This window comes from Acipenser ruthenus, chromosome 13 (genome assembly GCF_902713425.1).
Source record: "Acipenser ruthenus chromosome 13, fAciRut3.2 maternal haplotype, whole genome shotgun sequence".
Taxonomy (NCBI): Eukaryota; Metazoa; Chordata; class Actinopteri; order Acipenseriformes; family Acipenseridae; genus Acipenser; species Acipenser ruthenus.
The window spans coordinates 32360283-32384284 of record NC_081201.1 but is presented as its reverse complement, the minus strand read 5'-3'; the positions used below and the strand labels follow the sequence as shown (position 1 = coordinate 32384284).

Sequence of the window (24002 nt, the reverse complement as noted above, 5' to 3'; positions counted from 1 at the left end):
AGAGAGAGAGAGAGAGAGAGAGAGGGAGAGAGAGAGAGAGAGAAAATAAGATTCAGCTCCCCCTCCGTAATTCACAATCAATCCGGTTAACAATTCACATTTTCATAGTCTTTACGATTTCACTAAATGGCAAGATATACAGGGAGCATTCTCAATGGCTAACAGGTGTTCCAAGCTGTGTAGATATGTCACCACATCAACACAGCTTGGAACTTTCAGAACCACTCAGACTGAGTCACTTGACAACCAATTCACTTAGGGAGGGGCGTGTTAGGCTGAGGGGGACATCTAATAAGAGCAATAACACGTGAAGTGCCAGTGGAATTGGATTATGCCAAGACCACAGCACCTTATAACCTGTTCTGCTGCATAAAGGCCGCCTTATAAAGAGAAGGCGCTGTGATTGAGAAGTGGAGGAAAGCAAAGCATTGCTTACGAAGCACTCAGCAGCGTCGTCCATGATGCCGAGCTGGAAGCGCTGCTCGTCCTGGAAGGTCTTGGCCAGGGCGCTGCGCAGGGCGTCGGAGGGCAGCACCTTCTCACTGCTGAACTGGAACTGCGCAAAGATGCTCTGAAACACAGGGCAGGAGAGGAGAGGGGTCAACACACTGCAGAGGAGGCCAGAGCCGTCCCCTGAGGCTTCCTATATCCCTGTGCTTTACCATACCTAGTTATTCTTTACTATGCTTTATTACACTTTGCTATGCTTTACTATGGTGAATTTTTATAAGGGATACCAGGGCAACATCAGACATACAGCTTCCCCAAGTTTCAATACCCTTCGTATGACGTATATTATAGTCAGTCAGCATGTGTTGTGTTGATCCAGTTTATTGGAAGCACTGTTTTATTGGTCCAATGACAACGTATTGCAAACTTGGGACATCGCTGGAGTCATTTTAATATATCTCATGCATTTCTCACCAATTAATTACATCCAACTTTGATCCAATTTATTTCATGAGCAATGCTTTTGATGTATTCAAATATGTCCAAGTTTACAGATCTCGTGCAGTCACTGCAAGCCTGTTAACCAAATGGAGGCGACGTTTCAAAATAAAACTAGATGAGTCTGAGCCTGTTCTCATTTCTTTCAAAAATTTGGATTGGCTTGGAACGTCTGTTCTCATGGTCAAAGAGGCTTTAAAGAAATTGGATCCACCACCACTAAAGCCAGTTTATACTGGGTGCTTAACTTAGGATTTGTCTTGCTTGTCACAGACTCCAGTTGCCCCTAATCTCTGAATACCTTTGCTAACATTATTGGAGTGAGCAGGTCTGGATAAAAAGGGATTCTCATTTAAACAGGTATTCGTGAAAACATCCTTTTAGATAGACGTGGATTAATATGAAAGACAGACAAGGATTAGCTAGGTGAAGAACAAGATCTAATGCATTTGGAGAGAAACGTGCTTTATGAATCTGTGTGAAAAGTAACCACAAATTTTCAGAACAGCTAACATATTTACATGGGACACGACTGCGGGTATATGCCTGTACAGTACTGTACATTTAGGGACCAACTTAGCAAAATCCTATTCCTGATAGTTATATATTTGCACACCCTGATTGAACTCAATGTAAGAGTTAGTCAGAGGGGTGAGAAGACGACGAGGTAACCGTGTTCAAACAGTGCTGTTCCATTCCATCTCCTTTAAAGGGAGTTTCTAATGGAATGGCAGCCTGGTTGGCTGGCTGGCTGGCTGGCTGGCTGGCTGGGAGTCAATTGGGACCGGGCCGACCTGCTTTTGAAGTCAATGAGACTGACTGTAACACAGCAGCAGAGTCAGGGATATGGACACTGTCCTCAATAATGGATAACTGCTCGAGGCACAATCACAGGAGCTCTAGAGCCATTAGAACAGAGCCTGTGTTAATCCTGGGCTCTGTGCGAGGCTACTGGTAGTGTACTCAAGGGGAAGCACAGATAAACTAGGTTTACCCATGTCTCATTTGGGGAATATGGAGTGTATCCACTTCTCATTTAAGGAATACCGTGTTGACTCATTCCTACTCTCCTGTGATAAGCAAATCCTGGCTATACTAAGGGTTAAAGCCAAGGCATATTCCAATGTATTATATAAATCAACTCGAGCTCATTTAATGATGGGCAGAATCTCTTCCGATTAGCCTTTGACCCCCAATTCTGCACGACCGCCACACCTGACATGCGTGTAATCTGCTACGGTCATCTCTGTACACCCTCAGTGCCGACCACGCCACTGCCTGGCCTGGAACACCAAAAAGGATAGTTTACCCACTCTCGGCACTACCAGAATCTACTGTACATCACTGCTTGCAAACATTTATTTAAAAACAAAAAGGTAAAATGCTGTTTTAGCTGTGGTAGAATATGCAGTTCCAAGCATGGTTTGACAATGGTTTAACCATGGGAAAAGGAAAGTATCAGTCTGATAGCGTTATTTAATATAGAACCTGTCGTGAAAAACGAGGCATCAACGATTTCAAATAAATTGTTATTGAAGATTTACAAAGGTTATTTCATTAGTCTTTACAGCAGAACAGCAAGTAGTACTCCCACAGTCTACATTACCTTGAGCGCGCAGAATATACAGGAGTCCTCCATACACTTGTGAGTGGTCAGCTGCCTAAAACTCCTGCGGAAAATATCCAGGTGCCAGAGAACCTGTGAGAGAAGAGACGAGGAGATGAATAATCGCGCCTTTGTTTTACCACTTCTGTCACTTCTCATTTACAATACCACAGTACACTGCAATCATGAAGTGACCAGCTCAACATACAAGCAGCTCACAATTCAGATCTGAAGACGGTGCTCTACTACTGTAGGAGGCTGTGGGGTCCAGTGGTTAACGAAAAGGGCTTGTAACCAGGAGGTCCCCGGTTCAAATCCCACCTCAGCCACTGACTCATTGTGTGACCCTGAGCAAGCCACTTAACCTCCTTGTGCTCTGTCTTTCGGGTGAGACGTAATTGTAAGTGACTCTGCAGCTGATGCATAGTTCACACACCCTAGTCTCTGTAAGTCGCCTTGAATAAAGGCGTCTGCTAAATAAACAAATAATAATAATACTGTACACTAGATCAGTCTCTCTCAGGTCATATACAATGTGTCAAACGCCAAAGCACAATTCACCCTAGCCTGATTTGAATTCCCTGCCGTTCAAATAATACAATTAGCACAGAGTCAGCTATATATCAAAGCAGAATAGAGGGGGAATCACAGAGGGGAAAACAATATAGAGGCTGTCCGTACTAAAAAGTTTAAAAAAACGTGTGTTTAAAAAAAGAGGCAAAAAATAAAAGGTTAAAAGATGCTTTTGACAAGCCCAATACAATACCTGCTTCCAGTAATGCGCTCCCTGCTGCTGTATATATCAACCCCACACAGAAAGTCTCCTCAATGGGAAGTCTGCTTGCCTTGCAAACCGTTGTGCAATTCCCGCAACGCAGTAAGACCAGCAGATTGCCTTTTTCAGCCTCACTAGACTCATCCGGTAGATTGCACTGCAACAGGACCTCGATCTACTCAACACCAAGTTATGTCAATCTGCTTCGCAGCCTTAGGAATTGTCAGATGCCCACTTGACTCAAAATAATCCACAAGCGACCTTGACTCCCAGTTCAAATGCTGATCTAAGTTTCATTGCCAAGTTTCTTTTTACAAATATATACTATTTAGCATTATAATACAGAAGAATTTAAGGCAGTTTTTGGAAGAGTGAATTTCTGGACACCCACTTTTTAAGAAGTAAGAAGTTTTTTATTTATTTATTGGGTCACAGTTCCCTTATCTTCTTCTTATGTCTACAACCAGTCTCAGTGGTCCTCACGTCTGTCGCTCTCTAGTATTAAGCTATAATCATTTCTCTCTGTATTAGCTCCTTTTGCAGTACTTCCTGATTCCTAAGAATGGCTTGGAAGCTGCTGTTTACCCTTCAGTGCAACCTTCGCGAGTGGTCCCAGACTATTCCCACATATTCCATCCCAGACAGACACACACACGCAAGTAGTCTGTTTCACTCACTGTCACAGCACACAAACACAATGAAACATGCCAAAGCACAGCGGCCAATTCCCTCCCTCCAGCCCTGCTGAGGACAAGCAGAGTGCACCGAAGGTCAAAGTACTGGAGTGTATACACACATACGCATATGCACACGCACACGCACACGCACACACCTGTCAATCGAAGGCACTCGAACCAGCTTGTTTGTTTTATGTTCTAAACCCTTACTTTTGGGTAGCAAGTTCAAATGCTGTCAAAGGATGCTGCCTGCAATACTGAGAAATGATCAGCAGAGGGCAGTAGCAGTAGAGCCACCCCCCCACCACCCCAACCTCCTTTTTCAAGAGCAAGCCATTCCTAAACAGCAGTTGCCCATATAATACCCAAACTAAATAGCACTTGGCTCGCAATGCTGTATAAGCGCTGGTGTCGACCCCAGACTGATGCAGCATATGGAAGTGGTGGGAAACGGCCTCCACATGACTAATTCATTAACGACCAAGGATGTGTCTGGCACCGACGGACCAGCTTCACAGGGCCTGTGTGGAACCTTGCCAGGGGTATTACGGGCCTGGTTAAACCCAGCTGGAGAGATATACTGGAACCACTGGGACCGGGAATCATACTTCTAGCGAAACGGGATAAGCAGATAAAAAACCCCAAAAAGGGGTTATTGCAAAGGGAAATAAGACTCCCATTGCAATAAGACTCCCATTGCTGTTTATCCCAGGTGTTGTTTTCACTGGCTGCCACAGATCAGACCGGTGTGAGCCAAGCGAGTGATGTGTTTTCAGGTCTCCGGTATACGACTAACAGTAATTACTACCTTTGGAATTGAATCGAACTTTTTAATTTTAGTTTTCATTGTCCTCACTCTAATTAACAGGTATTACCGGAGAAAATAACAGGTTACCATGAGGATCGTTAGTCTGTGTCGAGTGTTTGCTGCTGTCTGCAAAAATGCAAAACGAGAGAGAGGAAAGGATCCTTCTGCTTTTTAAACTGCTCTCTTAGACCTAGACGGGTTTAGATTTAGTTTTACAATAATGAAAAAAAAAAAAGAAATTTAATATGAATGCATTTGGATTCTTTGCATGCCATCAGATTCCAAGAAACCCAATTCTGCTGAAAGTAAAATGCACAAAACCAACCATTTATAAAAAATAAAAAAAAAAACAGTACAGGCACATTCAGAGGATCTGTAGAAATCTGAGATTACAGTGCAGCTGAAATGTCTACAGGAGGCAAGGAGTGTATAATAAAAGTTTGGTGAAGATGAAAAATTAAGGCAGTTATCGTATTCACCACATAGTGTGACAAACAGACAGACGTTATTATTAATAAAGGGGGTTGTATTATTATTATGAATTGGGAGAAACCGGAAGCACCTCAGAACACAGTCATTTAAAAGATGATTGGATTGAAATTAAACTGAAATTGACCTGGACCCTTACTCCTTTCACATGTGTCTTGAACTGAACCAACTACAGCAACTATTTTTAAACCTGCCTTCGGGGATACTTACTGTACATAGAAATATCTGCACATGGACAGGCATTTATTTCAAATAATGCATGACTCCAATCTGAGCAGAAGAGCTCTCTCAGTCAAAAACAGCTCTTTTTCCTGTTTTCTTTTATTTATTAATAAGTGCTCGGTGACGTAAAAGCATCCCCGGAACGTGGTATCCAGAGCCTGTTCTGCACAGCACATTAGTGGCATGTCTCGAAAACTCTGGAGCATACCACTCCTCGCCCTGAGCTTCTTAAGCGATACAGTGTTGGAAATAAGACTCCTATTACATAGCCGTTTCACTTGTTGTTGTGGGGATGTGTGCAGCTGGGACACGTTGCTAGGCAACCGATTAAGCAGGTAGGCTTTCTGAGCGCTGAGCTGATCGGGAGGTCCGGATTGGCTCGGGGCCGTGCCCGGGGAGGCTGCGCGCAGCTCAAAAGGCATCTGCGCTACAGCTAGAGCGACTGCACTGCCATGCTACACAGAGGGGCGCTTACTTTACATAGAGGAGTGCGTCCACGCCGCAGGACAACTACTACTGAACTCTTCAACTGCAAGACGCTGCCCGTGAAGGCTCTGTCCAGCCACGACCGTCAGGAAGACCTGGAGTCACCGGGAGGCCAGGACTTCGGGAGCAACAGCAGTAGGTTAGTTTAGGCGATCTGATCCCAAACTAGGTATAGAAAGGGTTTTGTAATGTAGTAGGTTCCTCTTATAGTGAGGCTAGCATTTGCCTTGTGTGGCAAACTTTTATTTTTATGACATTTGTCACTGGGGCTAACATTGCTGGTACCCTAGTGGCAGCACCTGTGTTAATTAAATCTGAGCGCCTGTGTGGCGTGTCAACACCCAATGCTCTGTGTCTGCCTCATTATTATTCAGTGACGACCCACGCACGTAACACTTCCCCTTGTTACAGAGTCAAACTGCAATGCAATGGGAGTCATATTTCCATCTACTTACTGGGATTGATAATGTAAGAGAGTGTGTGAGTCAATGAGTGAGAGAGCGTGAGTGATATTATAAGATTGTGAGATAGCGAGAGTGCAGGTGGGTAGTGTAAGAGATGCTGCACAGTGCAGGCTTTTGCAGCTGCTGACCGACCCAGGCATTATGTGAGCTGGGGTCCACTGAGGTGAAGGCAGCTCAGAGATCACAGCAGTGCAGTCAGGGAGAGGACAGGCTTGCACTGGGTCCTGAAAAGGTGAACCACAGGGCTCCCCATCACTGCAGTGCAGTCAGGGAGAGGACAGGTGTACAGTCTCACCTGCAAGGCGCTGTTCAGGAAGCAGCTGTTCTGGCCGGGCTCGTTGATGAGCCCCTTGCTGGGAGCGATGGAGGTCATGGTGCGCGGGGCCAACATTCCCTGCAGGGCGCTGCTCCCTGATGCAAAGTAGTTCCGCTTCCAAGACATCCTCCCGTCTTCCCGCTGGGAAACAAACACCAAACACCAGTCTCTCTCTCGCTGTCTCTCCCTCTCTCTCACTCTGTCTGTGTGTCACTGATCTAAGAAAGATGGAAACGATAAAGGGGATCATCCTCATGATAAAACAATAATAATAATAATAACAATAACAATAACAATAATAATAATAATAATAATAATAACAATAATAATAATACTAATAAAGTACTGTTATGAATAATATTTATACATTTAGTAAAGGTTTGTAAAACTCTAAGCAGGGTGTGTGAGCAGGGCACTGCCAGTGCTGTTTCGCTGTCGCTGTAGTCGGGGGTCCATGAGGGCTGGGTTTAACAGAAACAGGGTTCATTAGCCAGGGAGGGACCTCGAGGTCTTGGAGCTCTTCTTGTGTGTCATTTAAATAAAATTCCCCAAAAAAGAAAGGAAGGATTCTGTTCAGATCTGCTCTGTATCAGTTAGCGAGGGTGCACAGAGAAAGACAAGGAGACAAGATGGCATTGGCTTAATAAATAATCACATAGCCTTCTGCGTTAAAAACCGAAATGGGAAGGAGGAAGGGAGGGAGGGAGGTAGGGACATGGATGTGGCAAGCGTGAAGATAAAACTGCTCTGTTTGAAGAAAAAGGGTGGTGTGAGTTATCCGACACTGAAAACAAGAAATAACAGCAGGCATGCAGAAAGACAGGCAGACTGTCTCTGCACTCTCTCTCCTTGGCTAGTTCATTCAAGGTGGTCCGTTAACAAGTTTCCTCCTCAGCGGTGCTCATTAGCCTGGGGTGTCTTTGCTCAACCCCCCCCCCCCCCCTCCCCCCCCCCCCCCCCGAGACTGGCTCACAAAATCAAGCGCAAGGGTTGAGTCACGCAGTCGAGTGCTCGTGCGTCTGTTTGCTGGTGGTGTTTCTGTCGCTCAGCCCAGAGGCAGCATCACTGTTCCCAGCATCCTCTGCTTCAGTGCTTATCCAAGAGACGCTGTTGCTTCTTATTACTTTCCTGATAAACAGCAGCCCTGCTGTGCTGTGCACTGTGTTTGTCCCTCAAACACATCAACGCTGGTTCTTTGCTCAGGCAGTTTCGTACGGAACCAAAACAGCAAAAAATAAAACAAAAGAAAAACAAAAATGTTTGTAGTCCGTTCTTCTGAAATCTGTAAAAGAAAACAAAATGAATGAATCAGAATCACAAAGGAACAGCTTACTTATTCACAGGACTGAGCTGTTCTCGGTTCCATGAGAGCACAGTGCTACACCTGTAGTTGCTAGCAGACAGTTTAGTGGGGGAGCGAAGTCCATTCAGGCGTCAGTGCAGAATGTCTCATTCCTTTACTGAATGAGTAAGCCTGGGAAAAGCACTTTCACCGTTCAGCAGATTGACATTGCACAACACTGGGCATTTATAACAACATCACAGAGATCACAGTCATCAGAGAACTGAACTATTTCAGTTAGGTTTCTGGATAGTGTGCAGTAGATAGGAAGGGAGATTTGGAGGTAGGGAGTAAGGACGGGAGATAGGGAAGGAGGTAGGCTGGAAGGGAGGGAGGGGGTGTTTGCTGGTATGAAGTGAATGTTTCCTGCTTTCCGTGATTCTGTTTTGGGTTCATGCATTGAAAACTGAAACAAGATGGACACATGGATTCCTTAACTGCAGTTCGATACTCTGTACAGCGGTGGCTCTCTCATACCCTACACTATCTGAACAATGCACGATCAATGATAGCCGCACACTACATTCACAATCACTGCACCTTTTTCAAAACGCGATGATCGTGCATTATTTATGTATTTAGAGGAGGACTCTCAACCCCTTCCCAACTATGACCTTAATCCAACCATTACTTGTTGCAGTGGGGCGCAACTTTGAAGATTTGTTCCAGGCTGGGTTTGTGTTCCAACAACTAAATTAACCTTACCAGGTTCCATTAACTTATTCAGAACCTAGATTGGATCTCGAGGGCTGAGCACCACTGACTTAACTGAATTGAGTAGTTTGGGTCTTTTTTGGCTTGTTTTACGCCTCTGCCTTTGCAGCACAACTTCCTTGCAGTAGCAGGAATAGCTGGGGGTTTCCTCTGCACAATGAGGAGGGAGGGCAGGGCAGAGTTTCACCTCCCAGGCAGGGAGGCCGAGTCACCTGCAGGTACAAACAACAACTCACACACACTCCCCACTCCCTGACACAGGCTACACTGATCATGATGATGCTAACATCTGCTGTTGCTTTTCCTAGAACGGATTTATCCATAAATAAAAAAAAATCATCATTCTAAATCTGGGGAATGTAGGTCGGTAAGGAGATTGTTTTTTGTTGAGAGTCTGTCTGCTTAACACAGTACAGCACAAACTGTATCTAGAAAGTTCTAACCACTAGGTCACACTGCCACCCTCTTTCCCTCCCAGTTCCTTAGCTCTAACCACTAAGCCACCCTCCCATCTTCATCTCTAACCATTAGACCACACTGTCTCCCTTTTCCCCTCCCACTACTGGTTAGATTGATGGTTTGACTCATTTCTCATTCTGCAAACATCAACATGGACCCCATTCAAAGACACAGGAGTTCATTAGACAGCAGTAATTCCTTACTGTGGTCCCTGGCAGTGCCACGACTCAACTGATACACCTTGACAGGTCCACACCTGTCCCCAGCGCCAGACAGACTCGCGCTTCACACGCTCTCGGAGCGATTGCTCCCCGTGGGCACAGCTCTGCCGATTCGACGTATGGAAGGACCTGAACTAAACCACAGGAAGTCCATCAATGTGCACGAGCTGGCTGCCCGAGCCGTCACATCTACCTACACAATGCAGTACGCAGGGCACTGTAAGACACAAGCTGACACCCACCCCACAACTGAGCGGTCAGAGCGGCTTTGCCACAAGTGGGCTTACTGGCCGCTCTGACCTTGATTGAGGTTCAAATCAGCTTACAGAGCACCCTATAGGAGCCATAGTTCAACAACAATAGTAATAATTCAACATCAAAGCTCATTTTAATGTGATGTCGTTTCCATCTGATGCAATTTTTCAGGCGGCTGTATCACATCAATATCAGGTAATGTATATAATGAATACATCTTTTTAATATTTTATTGCAAATAAAAAAAATAAAAAAAACACAACATATACAGCCAGTTTCTGCATCACAACAGAGCCAGCCTCCAGCAAGCCTGCATATTATTTTGTGTGGCCCTGCTGAGTAGCAGAGTGTGGGTGTCCTTAGCCTGCTATGCAATACGGCAGCTAACCCAGAGTACAAAACAACACGGCCCTCTGCTCTCAAACCTGGTCTGACTGCTAGGCTACCACACCTCCTTACTAAGGACTGTTTATTGTTGAGTTTGTAACCTAGGAGGCAGTGTTATTACTATCATCACTACTATCAGCAGTAGGAGTATTTTCATCTGAATGGTTTATTTTGAAAAAAAAAAAGATAAATAGGTGTTCCTATCATTGTGTCCTCTTGGCAGATCCAGTTTATTTATTGTGTTCATTTATTTAAAATATTTAACCTGGGAAAGAACCCTTTGAGATGAATCATCCCCCTTACAAGGGTGTCCAGCCATTTGAAATGTATCGTTAGGATCCCCCTCCTCTCCCCCTGCCCTGGGCAGCGATTTCAAATTGCCATCAACACAGCCTGACGTGCCGATACTCGAACTTGCGCTTGTCTTCAACAAGTCTTTAAAATCAGCAGGTATGAAGTAAACCGTGTATTCCCACCAAATTATGAAGTGTTAGCATTAAATAATATTCAGTCATTTCCAATGCTCCTCAAAAGCTACTCATCCGCAGCCATCACGTCAAATGATGACACAATGAAAACGTTTCATATATCTGCAGTAGAAAACGACCCTCTCTTTAGCAGGTCTGGTCTCGATGGGGCGAGACACAAGCTACTGTAGCAACACTGCAGATACAGATCCTGTTTAGAAAACTGGAACATCTCTCAGCACTGGCAGTGTTAACAGCAGGCTGCACAATAATAAAGGCAATGCCATGGGTCTGGAAGAGGAAGCTTTTACTGGCAGTGCTCACTGAACCACAGCTTTTACAGCCACTTTTACGTACTAATGTTTGGATGAGTGACACATTGACAATGACGTCTTGTTTAGTTTGTCTTTTCTTTATTACTGCCCTATTTATTACTGTAGTGTAAGGGACGTATTTTAAAAGTGTTTACTCCAGTCTTTAACAAGTGGGTTCTAAATAAATACACAGTTTGTGCCCCTATAGCTGCACAAACAACCCCTCCCATGAGTAAACCCACAGACCCACAGGTGAGACAATGTGATGAGAAGTGTGAGCTGCCAGTTCATTCAGATCAGGGATATATCAAATTCCAAGCACAAACCTACCTACCCAGTCATTTTCAAAAACAAACTATACAGAAAACTGGGTCAAAACAGACAAACACGAGTGTCTCAATATGTATCTTCATTCGAGTCCAGGGAGAGGCCGGGTCTTGTACCAGTTAACAGATAAATACAATCATTATGATGAAAACTGATCGATCACATACAGTAATACAATACAGCACACATCTACATTTATTTTTCCTAAACATAAAAAAGGGCAAGTTACAAGTCCTGCAGCAAATGTAGGTGCAATATTTTCTCCAGCCCATCAAACAGCATTATAAACTGTAAGACAAGATAATCAATGAATTCCTTGGGCTGGGGAGAGCCCAATGAAAGTGAGTGCACAGTTTAATTGAACAGTGTGGTGAGCAGTCCTGCGTGTGGCCAGCCTAAGAGCTGAGCACAGCAAAGCCACTGGGAGCTGCAGGACAGGAGAGAGGATTGCTGCTTCTGCTGCTGCTACACTATCCTGCAGGATCACTCAATGCAAAACCAACTAAACTGGATTGAAGGCAGCAGCTCCATTATTTTAACTAATAACTCCCCTGAATGCTCTTTTATATGTTTCTTATTCCTTGTCATGTGAGTTTCCATATTACAAGGGGCAGCATTTAGTACTGTAGTGTAAGGGACACATTTTTAAAGTGTTGACAGTCTTCTTTACCACCTATTTAAAATAACAATCTGTGTGAAAGTTACAAAATGAGAACACAAATGACTTGCGATGTGAGACCCGACCCCCCTCGCCCCCAAGAGAACGAACTAAAACTAAAAACCCATGCACACTGCATTTGCCCCAGGTACAGTAATGCATTAAATAATATATATATATATATACATATATATATAAACACATGCACATATGGCCCAATCCCGTTCAAACTTGCACGCAGATATAATTATTGTTAACCCTGTATTATCCCTGCAGTTCCTGGATGATTAAACTTTAACAGCATGGCACAGAGGCACCATTCCAGAATAACAACGGGAACAGGATTACACAGCGACCACGCTGCAAGTTATTTTTTTCTGTGTTGGGTGTTGGTTTGGGAGCCTGTGATATAAGATGCCGAAATTGTGAGCCAGTGCAATAATCAAGGTCTTTCTGGAAACGGATGAATTCAAATCAAAGGTAAAGAAGCAGCTCTCATAGAGTAAGAAAGTCCAGGGAGATGTGCAGGTCACTGGTAACTGTGCAGGGCAGTATAGGGCAGCAGGATCCAGGGAAGACAGCCAGGCTGTTGGAGGGCAGTGTATTTCTGTGGAGACGAGGGATTGCAATACTCAGATGCAAAGGCAATTTAATATAGGTTTACTTATTGTATTTGTCTGGCTGTTCATTGGAAACCATTACCAATCCTTACAACCCTAAAGCAGCAATGAAACTTCATGAAAAAAAACTAATCAATACAGCCAATGCAGCAGCTACTGTATTGTAATATAATTGAGTGTTCAGCTGAACTGTAAAAAACAATCCTGAAACTGGGAGGGGCGCTCCTTCCACCCATTAATCTGACTTTACTCAGTTCTAGGCTCCTTCAATTTGGAAAAAAAAAATGTTCACGTGCGCATAAGAATCACACAGTACCTAAACGGTTACAAATATTTGATAAGTTGTATGTGTGATGTATCCTCTTGCTGAAACACTAACCACCCCCACCTCCCTTCCATGTGCATCGACTCTCCCTCATTTGTGTGCTCCACTAGGATGCAGCCAATACCAGGTTTTTGGGCCAAGTGCTTTTAATAACTTGACCCCCAGCCAATTTAGAAAAAAAAAAATCCCAAAAAAGCTAGCAACACATCTGTCAGCTGCTTGCATGCTTTTAAATCTCATCTGGCATTGCGAATGTCTTTAGCGCTGTATTATTGTATTTGGATAAATTGACCAAACAAGCATTTTGCAAAAAATAATTAAAAAGAGCGCCGTGTTGGGAGCGAGTTAAGCTTGTGTGTGAGAGAGCAGGAGAGAGAAGAGAATGAGACCAGACTATTTCATGACCATGACTATTAGACTGCGCCATGTGGAATGCAGCACGAAAATATTTGCAAGGAGCAATCTGAAAAATTGTTATTTAGTCAAAAAAAAAATATATTGTCTCTAGATGACAGTACAGCAATTTGTATTAGATAAGACTCACTGGAATTATTTGGGTTACCTCTAAATGACTGCATTTTTAACCATTTACAATATATTACAGACGCACCTCCCCTGTCTGCACTTGTCCTTCGTTCAAACAGAAACCTGAAGTGACACAGGACCAGGACAACAAGGGGGGGAGGGGGGGGGGGGGGGCTGTGATGATTAAAATGAGTACATTTCCGCTAAGCAAGAGGCTAAGCAGGAGAAGGGCCGCACAGTTGCCGTGGCAACAGGGCAAAGCTGAGGCACATGATTTGAGGGCGACACACACACACACACACAAACTGCTCCCCACCCCCTGGAGGCCCTACCACAGTAGACAGACTCACTGACAGAGAGAGCCTGCACAAGACAGGGAGGGAGGGAGGGAGAGAGGGAGGAATGTCCTGAATCTGCCAGTCATCACTTAGAGAAAGGAGAGAGAATACAGACGTGCCATTCTATGAAAACTGTCAGTTTGTTATGCTGACGGATATCCAGAGAGAGGAAGCGAGGTGGGGAACATCACTCTTTAAATGACGGGTTTTTAAAGAATAAAAGGGCCTCTTGAAATGACTTTAACAAGGCCTGGGGTGGCTTATTCACAGCACGGACCTCGTTGACACTGAAGGCCTAAACAACTGCGGTCCGCTGAAGTGCACAGAGTTCAGTCCTGAGTTGAACAGACTGCTCCCAGTGCCAAAGTGTGTGTCTCTCACTTGCCATATGCAAACTCATTTTACATCTTTGCACTACACAGCAGCAACCTCCCTTGCATGAATTATTCACATTGATTGCTGAACCCTGGCAATTCTGTCAAAAGTTTTACATACATTTTTTAAATGTTTTTAAAAACACTGGAGCTTTATGCTGTGCTCGTTTTTGTACAGTGGTATTTTAACTTGTAGGGTTTCCACTTCAGACAACATACTGAATGGTTTACGCAGTCGATATCTCAAGAGTTTGCCCACTGGTCACTGGTCTGAGTCTGTAGGTTTACTATTAGCAGTTGTTCATGCAGCTATAGAGAAAGGGGGGAAATGACTAACATCGAACTCCTGGATCATTTAATGAATTGAAGTTCTGAAACGCAGGACTGGGTGCAGGGCCAGTGTGGGAGTTTCAAGACATGCACTACGTTAAAACAGGTAAGAAATTAAATATTAGAAAAAATACAGATGCAATAAGAAAATAGCCCTTTAACAATCTATTCAAACATGAATGAGCAGTTTGGATAATCAGACTCAGTTGGGTTTGGGGATCATTCAGAATCAACTTTTCACTGTTTCAGACTTGTTTTAGTGTGGCCGAGTGAGTGAGCGAGCGAGTGAGTGAGCAAGTGAGTTAGTGAGCGAGAGTGAGTGAGTGAGCGAGTGAGTGAGCGAGCGAGTTAGTGAGCGAGAGTGAGTTAGTGAGCGAGAGTGAGCGAGTGAGTGAGCGAGAGTGAGTGAGTGAGCGAGCGAGTGAGCGAGAGTGAGTGAGTGAGTTAGTGAGCGAGAGTGAGTGAGTGAGCGAGCGAGCGAGTGAGCGAGAGACTGAGAACAAAACTGTACAGAAACCCCGTTGAACACATTAGAAGTGCATAGACTTGTGCTAAATTCAGCGCTTAGGTATACTAATTCTCATGTTCCAGCTTACTATCGCTCTATTTGCTCACTCGGTGTCACACACACACACACCTTAAACATAAATAAATACATTCAGAATTGATCCGAAATATACAAGCCGTAATAATTATTCAATTATGTTGCAGTGTGATTGGCGTTATTTTGATAGCGAGCAGCAAAATACCTCTGCTGCTAATCAACGGGCTTAATTGCTTTTAAATGATTAGTCCCACTTTTTTTGGCGACTGATTAAAAGAAAAGCCCAGTTAAAAGATGTTAATGCACGTCATCCTTGCGTCCACCCAAGAAGCATGAGACAAGAAAAACTAAAAGCAAACAAGAGTTTAGCAAATATTTGATTTCACTGGGGAAAGAGATAGAGGCGTCGCAGTGGCACATTCGTAGCTACCTAACTGCCCGGTTCAGCGGTGAGAGAGCTTCATTGTATAATTATCGGCAGGCATTTGGGGTTTTGCCTACTGCCCTCAAAGAACTGTAGCCTGGCTACTGTGTAGTTTATTTAAGAACAAAATGGACTAAAAAGTTCAAACATTTTGCATAATGATCTATTCGTTACTTTAATTTTTTTAAATATACACACATTATATATATATATATATATATATATATATATATATTTTCACGCAGCACATTCTCATGTTGACGTTTTGTGTATAACGGAAACTCAGTCACTTACCTCTCGCATTTTTTCAAGATCTGGTAATTTAAGAAAACGTACCTTGCTGTACTGAAAAAGCGGATTCCGAACAGAGACTTAAAACATGAAGCGTTGTAGCTCTAATCATAAATAATAGACAAGTGAGGTTGGGACACTGCTCCTGCTGATACTGTCGTACTTCTGTGTAAACAAAAAAAAAAAAAAAAAGCATTCCATACAAATTACTGGGCGCATTGAATCTGTAGTAATGGGATTGAGTGGGTTTGGCAAGAGAGCAGAGCCCGGGGGGGCGTGGTAAGGGGCAGCACCACTACCTGCGGTTCTGAACAATAAAGAGCGGTTCTCAGACGCCGAGAGCAAGGAGGCGGGTCGAGAGGAGGGGTTTGCCACTAGCCACTTCAAAACTGCTCAACGGAGGGGCAGGGTTTCCAAACTCTTTAAGGATTAAGGAACCAAGGAAAGTAAGGCAGCTGAACTCGGGGGGAGGGGCAGGATCTAGCAGTGCGGTTAATACCTGCAACAAGTAAAAGACCTTTGCCTGCTGTTCTAAGCACAACATTCCATGGGGCGGGGAAACAGGCGTGACTTTGTATCTGCAGCCAGCGCGATCTCCCCCCCGAGAAAGCAGCAGAAAGAACCTACTAGGAGAAGGCAGATTTGGGGGGGCTCTAGCAAAAACCGTTGACCCACTACCACAGCAGGAGACGGCGAGCTGTATCTGGCATTGAAAAGTAGTTGGCCAGCGCCGGTGGACGCTGTCTACCTAACCCTATAGCTAGATACTGTATTTTAAAATGTGAATTAATTTCACGTTTTACTATAGCTAGCTAAACAGACAGATAAACAGGCGATCTACCCTCGCTGGCACACAGCCTGTATAACGTTTAGCCAGTCAGACATCTCATTAAATTCCCAGACTATTGAAATGCAGACCAATAAGCCATTTCAACCATCTATACTTAACCGGTACAACAGCTTTGTAAATCCTAGCTTTGTTTGTATAGTGGTGATTGTTACAGGACTACATTGCGTGTGTGCTGTGGACTGGACATTGCTTTAAGGAAGTTGCCCCTGGTTTTCTGACTGCATTCCAGCCGATTCACAGCACACTGTTCTAACCTTTTTATCTGCTTCCGCCAGGCAGCCAGGATGCAAGTCAATCAACAGCAATACTGACGTACCAGTCTATTTACACAGCTCTGATAGGCCAGAGATGGATGACATAATGTGTGTAGGGGGCAGTCCTTCATAAAATACTGTAACTACTTGCACATCAACACAAGTCTCATTGTTTTGCTGTTGCTTTTTAGGGTCCTTATACAAAAAAAGTGGACCCTTATGCACTGATCGAGTATGTCTGTACGTCTGTCTACATGGTAAACAAGACAGCTGTCTTGATCTTCACCAAACTGATCTGATGTTATACAAATATTGTTAAAATCTCACGGTGCTTACTGCAGGGTTATGAGGATCCTCTCTCTCTGTGTGCACTGGTTTGTTTTCCCCCTGGCCCATTTATCCTGCCGTCACAATCGAAATCCACTTCCTGTGCAACAGGTATTATGACCCCAGGTGCTGAGCCTCACTTACTTTCTGTGCAGCATACACCATCCTTTAGGAGGTGATGGGGGGGCTTGTACACCTGTACAGGAAGAAAGTAAATCTATAGTGTGGTGGTGGTGAAATCAAAGTGAGGTAATAACTATGAAAGTCTGGAAACCTAAGCAAGCAAACAAAGATACGGGTCTTTAAGCCAGGGTGAAGATAGAAAAAGAGAAAGAAAGAAAGTTGGAGACTGTTTGGGGGGGGGGGGGGGGGGGGCAGGCGAGCTGCTGATAATTTAATCAGTTGGCTCTTTAAGCATGACAGAAGCTGCTGCATTCAATGCCCTTTTGTTCTACCGGGTACACTTCCCCATAATGAGCTATTCACTGGGAGAGACAAAAGCTGCTGCTCGAATACAAAGGGATCCCAGCAGGACTATGCGGCCGCTCACACTGCCGATACGGGCACTAACAGCCCAGCCAGCACTCTCGGTCAGGCAGGGTACGCGACAGGTTTAAAGAGGCGTTCCAGCTCTCAGGAGATGGGTTATTAAAACTGAGTGGAACAGAGTTCCCCAACCTGTGGCCCAGGAAACAGTTCCAGATGTGGTTCCTGAAACAGGGATGGAAATAAGCCTCCAATTGCATAGCATTTTCACCCACTCCAGGTTTTACTACAAGCTTGATTAGTCACAGCGTATGGGTAACAAGCTCAGGTGTGTCTTAAAACTCACAGTAAAACCAGGAATCATCAAACTGCTATGCAACTGGAGTCTTATTTCCATCCCTGCTAAAAGATTCCCCAAAGTTAGCCTCCTCCGCTGCACTACACTGTACAGGGAGCACAGGGTCTCAGCAAACAAGCTCTGTGTCTCCAAACAACATCCTTGCTGTTATGTGTCCATCAGTTTCCAACATTGGTTAATTACAGCATGAGAAATATTTAACAATCACAGATAAGGGTGTGATTTAACCAGTAACTCCCGGGTCAGCACCCCTGCAAACCTTCTTTAAAAAATGCCATGGGGAATTTTAATGTTCACAGAAAGACCAGACAGGACCTCACTGAAATCAAAGCATAATTTCTCCTTTCTCATCGACTCTGCTGAAATACTTCCATGCATGTGCTAATTACCTGGCGTATAGGCACACCCTTGCATTAAGCCAATTCAGCTATTTGAATGACTATTACAGCAAGGTGAAATTCGTCAGGAGCGGCGCCCTCTATACTCATCTATGAAATAAACTCACCACCCAGCTGTGATTATTTCAGAGCAGGGGTGGGCAAAGTTGGCCTTTTCAGTCCAAGCTTTTACGTTGGTTTTCCATGTTTATTAATATGTTATAACCATACCTCACTATTCTTTACTATGTTTTACCATGCCTTTACTATGCTTTATTAAACTTTGCTGTGCTCTTAATATGCTAAACTTTTATAAGAGTATTGAAGTGTTGAACTGAATCACTGACACCCCTATCCAGGCCCTACAGTAGTTCACTATGTAACTGTACATCCTGTTAAAGCTGGCGTGGGCTGACTCTCCAGGGCTGGGACTGGGGACCTGAGCTCCAGATACACAACTGTGCTGCTTGCTTGAGTTTCCCTAATCTACTTGCTTTTCATCATCCAGTCTATATGTGGGAAAGGCTCTCTCTAGCAGAGGCCATGTCATTTTAATGACATATTTATATAAGCAGATCCATTAGGATCCTCTCTGTGGCTGCACTTTGCGCGGTTTACAATCTGGTCCCCTGTAAAAGGCTGCGTCGTCCGCCATGGAGATATACAGCGTACCACGAGTGTATCACGAGTGTCGGAGGTCAGGAACGAGTGCAGCTCAAAACCATGACAAGCATCCACTAGCATGAGTGAAAGAACATTGATGCTGGCACCAAAAAGAGATCCATATATAAAAACAATAGAAACCTGTTTATTCACGTTACAACAAGCCAGGAACATTGAAGGAGATTGTCTATTTTTAATACTTGTTATTGGGCCCATGTTTTGTAGAAGAGCAGTGGTGTTAACCTCCAAAGTCTGTAATAACACCCACGATCCGCAGAGCCCCCTCAAAACCACATTTTATACACAGCAGCACCCAGGGTTCACTGGGGGAAGACTTTCATTTGCACAGCAGTTTATTCCAGGGTTTATTACAAGCTTGATTAGCCACAGTGTATAGGTAACAAGCTCAGATGTGTCTTATTAAACTCAAATTTCCATCCCTGAAATACTTGGGGGCAGACCTCCAAGGACAGGGAGAATTGCTGCCTGTGACACACCCAGCCCGCCACTCTGACTACATCTCAAATAGTTTCTTATGCACAGTGTACTTTTCTCATATTTGTAATTGCATTCAAAGAAACAACAGCAACTTAATCGCGAAACAGAAAGCAAGAAAGATAGACAAAAAGCTGAAAAAGTCATTCTGTATCAACAACTTCTTTGCTGTAATACACAGAGGGAGGGGAGCAATGGTTTGAATGGTTACCCTGTAGTGTTACCTAAGCTGTGGCTAATCAAGCTTGTAGTATGCTTGGAATGGGTGAAACTGCTATGGAATAGCATAATAAATAAGGTTCAGAGTTGTAAAGTAAAGAAGTGGAACTACTGAAGGGGGAAATCACACTAACAGAATCACAATTAAAATACAATTTTAGCAGCCACATCAAATATAACTGCAGGTATATCCGGATTTAAAGCACTGCCCAGCTGGAAAATGCGTTTGAAAAAAAAAAAAACTTCAACCTACAGATTCAATTATTTGTAAAAGGTCTGGCCTTCTATGACCACAATATGCTCTCTATCACTACTTCCTCTATGTGTGTGTGTGTGTGTGTGTGTGTGTGTGTGTGTGTGAGTGTGTGAGAGAGAGAGAGAGAGAGAGAGCTGATCTGTATGCAGAAAGGAAAAACACAGCCTTCTCTTCACTTCACTTATAAACAAGACTATGCTAACAGCAGCCTTCTTTCTGTTTCCAGAATAGGTATCGTATAAACAGTAAAGAGTGTTAGTGTTACTCACCTGTCCAGCAGCAATACCTGTGCCTGTGTGCGCGTGTTAATGTGTATATCTGCTCCACTGTGTCTAACAGCTGTGTGCCTGTCACTGCTGCAGCAGGATCTCCCAGGTAAGGCCAAAAGAATGACATCATCGCTGTCAGCACACACCTGCTTCCTGAGGAAGCCCCTCCCCCTCTCTCTCCCACTGCTCGCTCATCTCTTAAAGCTGCAGTGTCCATTTTGCCAGCTTCTGCATTTAATTTACAACTGTAATTCTGTAACAGTGTTGCCTACTTTTATTCGCTCTCTGACTTCAAAAAAATCATGAAACACTGACATCAATGAATTAGCAAAACAATGCTTAAACATTAAATAGTGCACATAGAGTTTACTGTCAATACTGCCTAACCGTGGGTCTGGAAATTGGCAAAAAACTGGATCCTAGTTCAGATTTCCAGATTATATTTCTTCCCTGTGCAGCAGGTACCGGATCCAGATGAAACCAGCTGCAGTCCTGTGGCTGCAAAAGCAGTTTAACGTTTCGGATGGGGCCGATACCTGCTGCACAGTGAGTGAACAAGTAGGGGGAGACGAATTTAGTGTTTAAATCGTAAAATAAGTTGGCATAGTTAAGCCTAAACACCATTTTAAGCACAGTACAGAAACCAGAGGACACCACTGTAAATGAAGTGGAGAGCCACTGCCTCACACAGTGTGGTGAGGGGATGGAATGGGCTACCTACTCATGTTGCTGTAGGAGACTCTTCATCACACAATCTGGTGAGGGGATGGAATGGGCTATCTAGTCATGTTGCTGTAGGAGACTCTTCATCACACAATGTGGTGAGGAGATGGAATGGGCTATCTAGTCATGTTGCTGTAGGAGACTCTTCTTCACACAATGTGGTGAGGGGATGGAATGGGCTATCTAGTCATGTTGCTGTAGGAGACTCTTCATCACACAATGTGGTGAGGGGATGGAATGGGCTATCTAGTCATGTTGCTGTAGGAGACTCTTCATCACACAATGTGGTGAGGGGATGGAATGGGCTATCTAGTCATGTTGCTGTAGGAGACTCTTCATCACACAATGTGGTGAGGGGATGGAATGGGCTACCTAGTCATGTTGCTGTAGGAGACTCTTCATCACACAATCTGGTGAGGGGATGGAATGGGCTACCTAGTCATGTTGTTGAGGCAGAATCACTGGGATCCTTTAATATATTTCAGCTACCAGGAAATGGACGAGCACTGATGTGGCGAACGGCCTCCTCTCGTTCGTAATCTTCTCTTTTTACAGTGTGGCGGGGGGAGGTGAAATGGACTATGACACAGTCAAAGTGAAACTAAGGAGTTGTAAGAAAGCTATTATCCTGATCACAGTTTTTTGGTGACATCCTTTTAAAGGTTTGGGAATATAGTAGATGGCTGCATTTGCATTATTTTGTGAATATGTTTGGGATTTACCAGGGATGAAAAATAAGGCTCCCATTGCATAGCCGTTTGATCCATTCCTGGTTTTACTAGGAGTTACCTATGCATTGTGGCTAATCAAGCTCATAGTAAAACCTGGAATAGGTGAAATTGCTATGCCACAGGTGTCTTATTTCCATCCCTGTAGGGTTGTTAATGTTTTGTAATTATTATTATTTCCAATTTCATTAAACAGTATTTAAAGAGTTTGGCTACAAAGTAGCTGTCTGTCATTCTCAATCCCCTTTTTGAGCGCTGATGATTATTTTTATTGAATCTTATTTTTATTGAATCCTGCCGGTGACATCAACACACAGGAAGAGAAAGAGGCAGAGAGAGATGAAAAGAAAAAAAAGAAACAGATTTTAAAACCAAGGTTAAAACATTCCTTTAAATATGATTTTTTTTTTATGATAAAACTATATATGTGTTTGTCCCTCTGATAAAAAATTTAACAAATTCAGTAAATCGTGAAAACATCATTAGGAAAGTATGGATTATTATCTTCCAATTGAAATAAATGCATTCTAGAATTAGCCCAGTATATCAGATGAAGCTAAGAATGGAGCTCAAAACTATGTCAGACAACGAGACAGAGACAGAGACAGAGACAGAGACAGAGAGAGAGAGAGAGAGAGAGAGAGAGAGAGAGAGAGAGAGAGAGAGAGAGAGAGAGAGCAGGCTGCTGACAACATTTTAGTTTTTTTAATCTCCATGCGATGTATATGGTAGGACCCCAACCCGAAATACGCCCCCATCGTGTTGGGGTTAATTACAATTTATAGAACCCCGAAATCTATTGGGATGATCTTCTTCAGATCGGGTTCGGGTTAAGTTAATTTTCTGCATCGCAATGAGGTCGTTCACAAGTCAACCCACCCCGAACAACCCCAAGTAACCCTGTGTATCATCTGTATTGGGATACTAGACCAAAAGCACAGCAACGTGGCTCATTGTATTGAGCCAACAGGTTCTTGAATTAAGTGTGTATTATAGGTCAATATGAATGCATTTTCTCCCTATCTCACTATTTATGTATTTTAACCAAAACAGTCCCATCATTAAATAACCAAATGTGTGCATCATGCAAGTAGCCCATCAGGACTGTGTCGTGATGCTTATCTCTTGGTGCCCAGCATACCTTGATATGCATCGTATTGTTACAATAGCGTAGTTACTAGTGCAGGGCATCATTCTGGATATTGCAGTAACAGTATGGGACTCCTAGCAGGGTGTATATTAATACCGTGGTACAGCTCTACAATATCGATCCCGGACAGGGTGTCAGGAAGTGTTGCTTTAATAAAGGATCCGATTGACTGCTTTCCTGACTGTCTGGGATGGGTCACGCTGAATTAATAGGTGAATGAGGAGACAAGTTGCTCTCGCTAATCTAATACAATCACTTTCTACCCTGACCGTCTGAAATCCTGCTGAGCCTCCGATTCCATCTCCCGCCTAAGAGATTACTGCAGATATGAAGCATACAGCCACGGCTCGTAACAAAATTAAATTAAATATATACATAAATCAAAATAATTCATAAATTAAAGACCCGACAGGTGTGACAGCAAGTTGCAATTGAAGGCAACAAAATCTAAGCACTAGATTCGCAGTGGCATTCCTTGATGACAGTCCAGTTTGTTTGCATTCCCCCAATACCAAGTAGTTTGAGCTGGAGGGTCACACCCCCCCCACCCTCCTCCTCCTCATTCACATCACAGAGGCACAGATTTTTTATTTCATTTTAAGTCTTACATTTATTTATTATTTTTTTTTAATTCATAGACAGCTGTAAATGTTTTACACCCTTATGATAAAATTGTGAGACCGAAGATCTGTTTCTACGGCTGCTTTGTGCATTCACTTCACTCATGACAAGAGCGTGGTTCGGATTGTGGCTCAGTTCATACCAGTGGGGTCCAGATTAGCATTTTTTTGTACAAAAAAAAAAAAGTTTAAATTTCACAACAAAAATAGGTGAGAAACATACTCAAGATGTGTGACACAGCTCCCAGTCCAATTATTATAATATAATTCAATAGGGATTTACTGTATAAAGTGCCTTTATATATTTATATATTTTTAAATACCTTGTCAAACAAATAGGTTTTTAATCGAGATTTAAAAATTGGCACAGATGCCGAGTGCCTTTAGAACTCCAGAAATATGAAAATCTGAATAATGAGTCTGCTTCCTGTATCTGTCTATCTCAACACGCCATCTCTGCATGTTTGGAGGCAGTGTGAGCTTGCATTGTCCCGCTGGAGTGCAGAGTTATTACAAAACTT

At 43.5% G+C, this 24002-nt stretch overlaps 1 protein-coding gene across 8 annotated transcripts in view; it reads right to left on the bottom strand.

Moving 5' to 3' along the window:
* Window positions 1–24002, bottom strand: part of LOC117417699 (inactive ubiquitin carboxyl-terminal hydrolase 54-like) — a 45328-nt gene that overhangs the window by 17997 nt on the left and 3329 nt on the right. For 5 of the 8 annotated variants that reach the window (XM_058985147.1, XM_058985146.1, XM_034925771.2 and 2 more), the window contains exons 2-5: window positions 7765–8073; window positions 6771–7009; window positions 2555–2647; window positions 437–571 (exon numbers count right to left, since the gene is read on the bottom strand). In XM_058985147.1, coding sequence (XP_058841130.1) covers window positions 437–571; window positions 2555–2647; window positions 6771–6917 — 375 coding nt within the window. In that variant the 5' untranslated portion in view covers window positions 6918–7009; window positions 7765–8073. Of the gene's footprint in view, window positions 1–436; window positions 572–2554; window positions 2648–6770; window positions 7010–7158; window positions 7737–7764; window positions 8074–17146; window positions 17334–20260; window positions 20367–24002 lie in introns of those variants that run through there. The other 3 variants (XM_034925773.2, XM_034925774.2, XM_034925772.2) reach the window with 3 other exon arrangements.